Raw genomic sequence first — 9,976 nt, forward strand, 5'->3', positions numbered from 1 at the left:
ATTCTGATTCCGATTGTGTTGTATGCCAAGACACTTTGCGATCCACTTCAAGCTATATCTTCATGTTGGCTGGAGGAGCTATATCCTGGAAAAGTGTCAAACAAACAATTATTTTCTTATTCTACCATGGTTACGAAGTTTATAGCATGTTATGAGACGTCCAATTATGGAATATGGGTGTGAAATTTTTTGCACTGGCCTGCTGATAATGGTTAGCATAGAAAGACCATTAAAATTATTTTGTGACAATAAGTCGGCAGTGATGTATTCCAACAACAACAGAAGCAACACGAAGTCAAAGCATTTACACGTGAAGTTTATGGTTGTAAAAGAAAGAGTTCAAAATGATCACATTTTGATAGAACACATAGGAACAAATTCTATGGTGGTAGATCCATTGACTAAAGGCTTACCACCTAAAGTTTTTCATGAGCATGTTGCTCACGTAGGTGTTAAATCACTTTTCTTATTCCATGGTCTAGTAGGAGTTTGTTATTGAGGATGTTCTTTGACCTTAATTTGTTTATTTTCTATATAGAATAAAGTTATTTATTATCTAAACTTGTTTATCATGCAATGCGGTTTAGCATAAAGTTTTTTTTTTAAGAATGATCTCACTAAGAAATTTGAACCAGTTGGAAACAGGCATGATCTAGATCACCTTGCATGTAGTTTCCATGTTATCCATCCATATTTGATCTATGTCATTGAATGTACTGAAATTGGTGATTAAGGAAGGTTTAGTTATAAGGATAGTGATATAGGAGATGGACCAGATTAAACTAAAGGAAAATTCTATTATTGAAATAACCTGTTTATGCACACTCAAGGTTTATATGATTTAATTATATCAAGTACATAGATATAGCCCAAATGGGAGATTGTTATACGTATTTAAATAATAATACGTTTAATTAAAGTATAGGCTATGTATATAGATTAATAATTTATCACATTAGGTTATTTTATTAGATTGGACCTTATTATGTGGTCTAATTAATTAAGATCCTAGATTCCTCATTGAGTACAAACTTAATGGATAGAAATCATTCCTAACTAATTAGAATTTAGTAGAAACCCTAATTGAACTAGTATTTAAAGAGACCTTAGAACTATGATCCTCTATATACCAAAATAATATGCATTCGGTCTTTCTTGAATCCCATCTAGAGAGAGATCCCATTAAAGACATTCAAGGTTTTAATTGAGAAAGACGATAGTCATCTTAAAATTAACATCACCTTGAAGCTATTGTCAATCTCTCAATAGAATCCAATATGCTATTTTTGATAATTTAACATGAATGATCCTAAGTTAATCTATTCAATATAGATTTAAAGAAATTCTGCTTACATTACCATCACAAAAGTCGATGATTTCATTCCCTACTCACATGCAATCATTGAACTAAAAGAAAATGTGGGTGATCCCATGGTACATTGATATCAATCTCACTGGTATTTTCTATCTTGGAAACTACCCAAATCAAATTAATTCTTTGCATTTCAACTCCAAACTACACAAACAAGTCTAAGAACAATCCTTCAAGAACAATAAAAAGAATATTCAACTACCTCTGAAAACTCACTGCATTGAGGTGGATCTAATCTTTCATTAGCAGCCACTTAAATCACTCATTAAGGAAGCCAAAAGGACCTCCTTTTTTTCCTGTGGTTAACTTAAGTAATTAAGAAGAGAAGGGTTTGTTAAATTAAACAGGTCACAAGGTTGCATGTTTTGTTGCTTCTTCATAGTCTTTGCAGTCTCTTCCTCCACCTTGTCTCTTCCTTCTAAACCTTCTGTAATATATGTACTGAAGAATTATCTATTGATTGTGTGAGTTGAGGCTTTCATTCAAATCAGATTATAATGTTCAATTCAATCATGGTATAAATATAACCATTTGCAAGAGAGACTCAAAAGGTGTAATTGAAATACCCTTAGACTATACTCACCTTTTGTTGGAAAGTAAGATATTTAAATACGAGAAATGATTTTAAATATTTTACTTTGTTCGTAATAATAAAATTTTAAAATGAATGCATTGAGCTGAAAAGGAAGAAAAAGTTGCAAATTTTATAAATATAGACTTCAAACTGTGATTTGTTAATTTAGAATTAAAATTTAACCAATTTCATTTCTCATTTTAATTAACCAATTTTTACATAAAAACAAGATTTGAAATCCCTAGTTATCCTTAAACAACATGATTAATCTTAAATCCTTTGACTTTTAAAATGTTTTGTAATCTAAAATACCTCGAAATGATGAGGTTCTAAACAAAAAAATATTGAAGTGTATTAACCACTTAAAAGTTAAGCGCTTTTAAAAATATTTGAAGTAATTAAAAGCACTCGAATACAAAATTAATTTATTGTACACACTCTTATAACTACATTTTAAGAACTTCTCATATGAGAAAATACTTTCACCAAACACGTAACTTTTTGCAAAAACATTTACTCAAAAACATGATGAGAAGGAAAAATGCTTTTGGTCAGCCAAAATATTTCCTCCCCAGACACTATTTTCTCCCATGAGCACTGTTCCAAAGCTCACTCTTAGCCAAGAAAAAGCACTCTTTAAAAATTTTAAAAATATAGTTTAGGTTAATGAAGAACTGAATTTAGCATTAGTGAAAATGTGGAGATAAAAAAAGGATACAAATAAGTCAAGGAGGACACAAACAACAGCATCAAGCAGCCATGGCATGTTGGCTTTGATATTCTCCCATTCTGTACTTCTCACCACAATGCTGCATTATTCATTATTCATTTTCATTCAGTACAAACAAACAAACCATCTTCTAACCAATCAAAATGTAAATAACTTCGAGGTCGAGTTCGAGAACGAGAGAACGAGAGAACCAACCTTCCTACATATGTGGCATTGGCAATCAAGGCAAACACAAACATGAGAGGATTCAGCCCCTGTTGTTCACACCAAAATACAACCTATTTTCAATCGTTTTTATATTCCATCAAAAAGGATCATATTTTGATAATTAAGCCTTGATAACTATTTCTTTTTTATGCCATCCTCTTAATCATTCGACATTAATCAACAAAGATGGTGGATTGTGAACCTTTAAACTCAAGGAATGAAATGCATTTTTATTTACCGTTAAACTAAGTTCACTCTAAGGTATTACATATGATTTAATATCAACCATTTTTCATGTAGATACATCTAGTTATTAAAAAAGTGAACAGAACATATGTTAGATTTTTGTTATATGATTCATTACTGATATAATAAAGACTAGATCGTTATTTATCAAATCTCAAAATCTAAAGACCCACTAAAATAGGACCATTGAAGTTTATAAAGACTAAAATGGTAAGAAAGTGAAGCTTTAAAGACAGGACATGATTTTGATTTTTTTTTAAATCCAAGCAATGCTTTTCAAATCAAAATTAATAAGAAGAAATATTAAGTTTCTAAAGAAAAACATTGCTTGGATTTGCACAAGGAATAAAACAAAGAGAGAAGTCCTACCTCCACACTTCCTCTTTTGATCTGGCCAAACAAAATGAATAAATTAGAGAAAAATAATAATAACAACAATTACAATTTTTTTTTCAAAGAAAACAATGATTTAATATTAATTTTAAAATAGAAATTTTCAAAAATAGAAAAATAAAAGAAACTATTTACATAAAATAACATGATTTTAATATTTTTTATAGGTGTTGATAGAGATCGATAGAAATCTATCAATATCTATCAATTTTTTTTTTTTTTTTTTTTTACATTATTTCTATAAATAGTTTGATATTTTTTCTATCTGTGAAAATTTCCTATCTTAAAATTTGAATACCCACGTTTAACCAAATTTGAGGGAGTCTACCACCCATGTAAATTGCAGCCATAAGCCAACCCAACAATTGGCCAAAACCACTGTGACTTTGATGTTCCTACAAACACATTTAAACAAATTACCATTAATTTGTGTTAACTAATTAAACTCATTTTCTTTCTCTTCTCTTTCTATTAGTTTTATCTTAATTTTGTTAAATTAAATTCATTAATGATAATAAATAATTTATGGTTACTTGTAAAAGTTTCCTTCCACTAAGTCCATCTGAGAAACCTTTGCTTTGGAATGGCAAATTTACTGATGCAGCTAAAAACGTTCCATAGCCAACCTGAAACATACCAAAAATAAATTAATTTACACATAAATTATAATTTACATGAATCAAAATAATAATGATTGTATACAGATAATTGTTTAGAAAATGAATAAATTTACCTATATAACTTTAGATGACATATTTATTATTAATCATGTAAATAATGTCTCATTCTCCCAAATCTTTCTCTCTCTCCCCATTTTCCACTTTGTAACTCTTTATTCTCTCTCAAACTATACCATGGATTTCATTTATTAGTTAACTTATTTAAATTTCAAATTTCAAATTTTATTATTTAATGACATACGAACTTCGAAATATGTTTGAATATTTGGATTATATAAAGACAATTAGATAATTTAATATGTAATTTTACTTCGTTTCTATTAGAAAGTTTAAAAAAATATTAAAGAAATAAAAATAAAAACAATCTCTTTAAAAGAAGATTCTCCAACGGAGACTTAACCATTTAAATGAAAAGAAAAAAAAAATATCAGTGAAGCTAATTAATTAAATGTTTTTTAAGAAACATTGAAGTGGTGTGATTATAAGAAGAGAATAATTTTCCGCTAAAACTTCCTCATTAGTCACTTATATATCATAGAGATTCCTAATAATAATAAACTGATTATTAACTGTATTAGAAAAATGGTTATTGTCAATGTTTTAAATTTATATAATTATTGATTTAAAATTAATTTGAGTTTAAAGAAATAAATTGATTTTTTCGATCAAAAGTAGGAGTGCAACAAAAGACAAAAATTTGAAAAACATACAAAAACCAAATCAATTTATTGATTTGAAAAGGGTAACAAGACTCCATTCAAAATAAAAGTGGAAATAAAAAATAAATCAGTGAAAAAAGAAAGAAATATAAAAAAATAATTGATTGATTTTGTTGTGTAGTGAAGATTGGTTTGAACCTTTTTGATAAAAGGAAATAGTTTGGTTTGGTTCCTTATTCTAAAACTGACAAAACGGAACCGATGTTATTACCGATGAAGGAAAGTAATTAATTTTGAGAAGAGAGAAAACAAAGCGTGGATGAAGGAAAGAGAAATAACCGATCGAGGAATGGGCCTAGGCTGGGTGACGGTGGAATGGGAGAAGACGGCGGCAGTTTCGGGTTCATCGTCAGAAGATGAGCTGTCATCGCCGAGAGCGGAGGGCCCACTTTTCGGTAGGCGGAGAAACGCCCTAAACGGCGGCGTGTCGCTTCCGGCCAACGATCGAGCTGACGTGAAATAGAATTCCCGCCGAGGAGTTGCCTTCGGCGAAGCTTTCGGAATTGCAATTCCGGCATAGCTTACCACTTTACTGCCTTTCAACGGCGTTTTTTCCTCTTCCGCCTTACACTATCACAAGTCACAACCAAATAAATAAATAGTAAATAAACAATTAAAAAAAAGAACAAAATAGAGTTGAAAAACAACTCTTGATCTCTAAACTTTGGTTATTAATAATTTCCTCATTCTACTTTCAATTTTGAAACTATTTAATCTATAAATTTTAATATGTTACAATTTAAACTATATATTTTTAATTTTATAATAATTTAATCCCTAACGAAAAAAAAATTATCAAAATTAAATATCAACTTTAATTATTTTATGAAATAAATTTTAAATTATATAAAAATATTAAATTCCTAATTAATTTTTCGATTTATTTATATATAAATGTTAACACTTATTTTTAAAATATAAGGACTAAATTATATAACATAACAAAATTTAGGAATTAGATTGTTGTAAAATTAAAAATTCATGAATTAAATCGTTACAAACTAAAATTTATGAAGTAAATTATTGTTTTTAGGAAAGTTAAGGATCTATTTATAAGGTGCGATTGCCCCAAAATGCAAAATAAACTTATAATATTACAAAATGAACATAAAACCAATAAAACAAATGTTTTTTGGGATTAACAAATGATTGTTTTTAAAAATAAAGAAAAAAGAATTAATTTATCTCCCAATATAACAAAATACTACTATTCTTGATAAATTGCAATAGATAGATAGTGACATTTTATTATATTGAAAATATTCTTTAACAGTTTTATCATTTAAAACAATTTTTTATCCCTAAAAGGGAAAGAAAAATAATGTACATGGCGAATTAATTTTTTGTGAAAAAAGTTTAAACTTTACCAAATTTATTGGAGGCCGATTTTATGCAGTAGTAAAATTAATTTTGTGCTTTGGTCGGGTTTGAGAGAGTGTCACTTTACTTTTTTCTTAAAATTAGTTTGTAAATGGAATGAAAATTACTCTAAGGTAAAAAGATATGTCACACAATTAACCACCATAAAACTTCCGCTTCTCAAGTTTATAGGTAAAAATAGATTTATTTTTTTTTTTTCCCTCTCGAAAAAGACTTTAAAAAAATGAAAAGTTCACATGTCATTAGACTAAAAACAAAAACACTCCATACTTTATTTTCATATGTCAGTAAATTTCCCGATTTAAAAGAGTTAAAGACAAATTTTAATTATATTTCGAAAGACAAGAATCTTAAATTTGAATCAACCAAGACTGAGACAAACAAAAACGTGTAGGAAAAAGAAATAATAAATGCATAATATACATTAATGACCATTTAATTTTTTAAAATTAAGTTTATAGAGACTAATTTCTTTTCAATTTTTTTCCTTTTTTTATTAATTTTTTATTTATGATTTAAAAAATCAAGTTAAATTTTAAAAATTAAAAAAATAATTTTTAAAAATATATTTTTAATTTCATTAAGAATTCAACTATTTTATTTAAAAAGATGTAAATTATTATAAAAATGATGAAAAATAGACATAATTTTGAAAAAGAAAAAAGAAAATAGTTATTGAAAGGAACTTAGAAACCGAAAAATAAAGAGAATAAAAGTTGGAGGGATACGAAACGATACCGTTTGGTCAGGTTTCCCCTTCGGGTCGCTGCAGCATGTAGTGACGTAATCATAATAAATACTTTGCAGAACCAAAACTATCGTATTCACTGTGTAAAGCTGCATATGAATGTATAATCACATCACAATTTATCTATTGCTTTCATGTTTTATTTTTATAACCTCCATATATTTCCTATTTTTTTATTTAATATATTTGAGATTTAACTTATCAAATTGTCCGAATTTTTATAAAATCGTTTTATTCTTAATTTAGTTTCTCAAGTTAATTTTTTCAATCAAAATTTCCCAAGTTAACTAATAATCTTCAGGTAAGAAAATACAAATATATAAATAAAATTTATATTGAAAATTTTGATAAATAAAAAAATAATAATAAAAATCTCTAATAAATAAGCAATACAACCCCATTTAAGATTTTATTGAAAATCGATGCACAAAAATTAACATTAAAAGCATATTAATTAAATAATTGGACGAGACTATAAAAATCAAAATGATATTTTAACCTAACTTTAATAGATTTGAAAGATAAGAACACCCTGTCCTAATTTATACAACTCTGCTTTTTATCATTTTCTCATAGTTTTTTCTTTCTTTTTTTTTTTTTAGGACTTTATGTCTTAATAGTTAATTACTGGAGAAATTTCCACCCATAAAAAAATTTCAAACAATTTATAGAATTAGCAAAAAAAAAAAAAATATTGATAGACATTGATATCAATGATAGAAAATGATAAAAGACGACCATTGATAGAAGTTGATTGAAATCTATAGATGTCTACGAATGATATAAAGTAATAGAAATCTAAAATATTAAATTTTACTATTTTTAGATAAATAGTTTCCTTTATTATTCTACTTTTGAAAATTAACCTCATTATTAGTTTATATTTACAAAATTATATTAATATTGACTTAAAGAGTCCATCAATATTTGTTTACGAATTTTATATTTTGAAATCTGTCCAAGATTTAAAAAAAAAAAAAAAAAAATCCATCCTCTGAAAAAAAAAACGAATTTTAAAATGATTGCCAGACACAAGAAAAGAAAATCAGTAAAAAGTAGACATAAGTTTAAAAAGATAAAAACAGGAAGCAAAAAAATATAAAGAAAGAAAGCCTATTAATGGTCAATTTTTTGAAATAAATGCAATTTGAAAGGAAATGAAGAACACTAAATTGGAATGATATCATTGAGTGAAAATCATTTTAGGCAGCTTTGAATCATGAAAAGAAAGAATAAAAATAGAAAATGAGAGGGAAAACAAATTTTATTTAGTAAAGAAAGTATATAGATTTTGAAATATTTATAAAGATGGATCCATAGGGATCTTGAGAAACCCACCCAATAAATATTAAATTATTGGGAAGGCTTGCATTTCTTTTGCAAAAGGGGGAAAATGCCAATTAAAGAAATGCTATAAAACAAAGGTAAGTGGGGAACTCTCTCATTGTTATCTTCCCCTTATTCCTACAATTTAATATTTTAAGAACACAAAAAGAAAAAGTGAAGACCAGATCTCTTTCTCTTGAATATTAAGAATTATGCAAATCTCATATCCGATTTCATCAAATGTATATACCTTGGAACTAAAACGCATTAAATTCTAATAAAACCTCCTTTAGTAGTAGTAATTTTGTTTATTATAATCTCTAGAAAATGTGACTAGCTCAAATAAAATAAAACATGTGTCTATGACCATTAAAATAGTAAATTAACAAATATTATGTTATATTATATGTTTGATTTATGGAGTTTGGAGCTGTCTATTAAATTTCTAAAATTAATTAGTATAACCAAACTATAATAATTTAGATTATAATAACCAAATTACTGTTGATGGTACTCGTTTTTAGAGGGGTGAAAGAGAGAAGGAAGGGTTACTGACCAGTGCTGTGTAGAGCTGAGTGGGGAGCTGAAATGAAAGAGAGAAGAAAGAAAGATAGAAAATTAGTGAAAGAAAAGAAAAGAGAGGGTGATGTATGTAATGAAAGGAAGTTGCAGAAATTCAGTGGTTGCATTTTGGGTGAACCATTGAAGACGCAGTACACAACCGAGTCGGACCCCAGTGGACTCACCGTGGCAGGTTCCAGAAGGCACCCCACAAGATTAAACACATCCCTGCAAATTTTTATTTAAAAGAAAAAAAAAATTAAAAAGGGAATAAAAACGACGGCGTATAGAAAAAAAAAAAAAGAAAAACGACGGCGTATAGGATACCCGGCGACCCAAGTGAGGAGGAGAGGATAGAGACGCCATGGCTGGATTTTGTACGAAATTGGTAACGATCTGAGGAATCTCAGCAAGTCCCCAACACACCAAACTTACAATCCCCAACCCAAACGACATGTCGTCTCTGAGATTGCAAAGGCAATCCTTGAAGTACCTTTCGACCATCCGACACATCGTCTTCTGCTCCTTCACACAATACCAACCCTCCATCTCTCTCTCTCTCTCTCTCTCTCTCTCCAGAGCTTCAACAACAAAACAAACCCCCCCTCTTCTTTTTAAAGTCATTTTCTCCAATTTAAAATAAATATATAAATTCATTTTTTGGATATTTACTTTTTCCTTTCTATTTATAATTGTGAGGCTCATTATTCAAAATCACTTTCCATCATCCATGTTTTTTCCTTCTTTTTTTCTTTTTTTATCATTTGAAATTAATAAAACTTATACCATCCATAAATTGTTTCACATCATTTTACTTTATACAGAGAAATTTAAAATTCTTTCTAATCACCCCATATAAGTCGGATTTTTTATACGTTGGTGATAAACATAGTTATAATATAAGGCAATTACTTTAAATGTTAAAACCGCTATCATTCTTTTTAAATGCTTTTTGAATTATTTTTTAGACTAAACTTTATTTTTTTTTTCTGTGGTCAATTTCTTTAACTAGTATAACCCTTATTAAATAATAAAACCAA

At 27.9% G+C, this 9,976-nt stretch overlaps 1 protein-coding gene across 1 annotated transcript; it reads right to left on the bottom strand.

Moving 5' to 3' along the window:
* Positions 1-1,354: 1,354 nt before the first annotated feature.
* LOC120088494 (probable vacuolar amino acid transporter YPQ1) lies at positions 1,355-9,544 on the bottom strand. The gene is given in 13 exon segments (XM_039045840.1): positions 1,355-1,825; positions 2,665-2,755; positions 2,872-2,930; positions 3,499-3,519; positions 3,825-3,917; positions 4,056-4,148; positions 5,201-5,491; positions 7,040-7,138; positions 8,932-8,958; positions 9,122-9,164; positions 9,264-9,288; positions 9,291-9,317; positions 9,320-9,544. Coding segments are annotated over 13 exon segments (1,140 nt in total). The 5' UTR covers positions 9,486-9,544; the 3' UTR covers positions 1,355-1,720.
* Between the last annotated feature and the right edge of the window lie 432 nt (positions 9,545-9,976).

This window comes from Benincasa hispida, chromosome 10, assembly GCF_009727055.1.
Source record: "Benincasa hispida cultivar B227 chromosome 10, ASM972705v1, whole genome shotgun sequence".
NCBI classification, from domain to species: domain Eukaryota; kingdom Viridiplantae; phylum Streptophyta; class Magnoliopsida; order Cucurbitales; family Cucurbitaceae; genus Benincasa; species Benincasa hispida.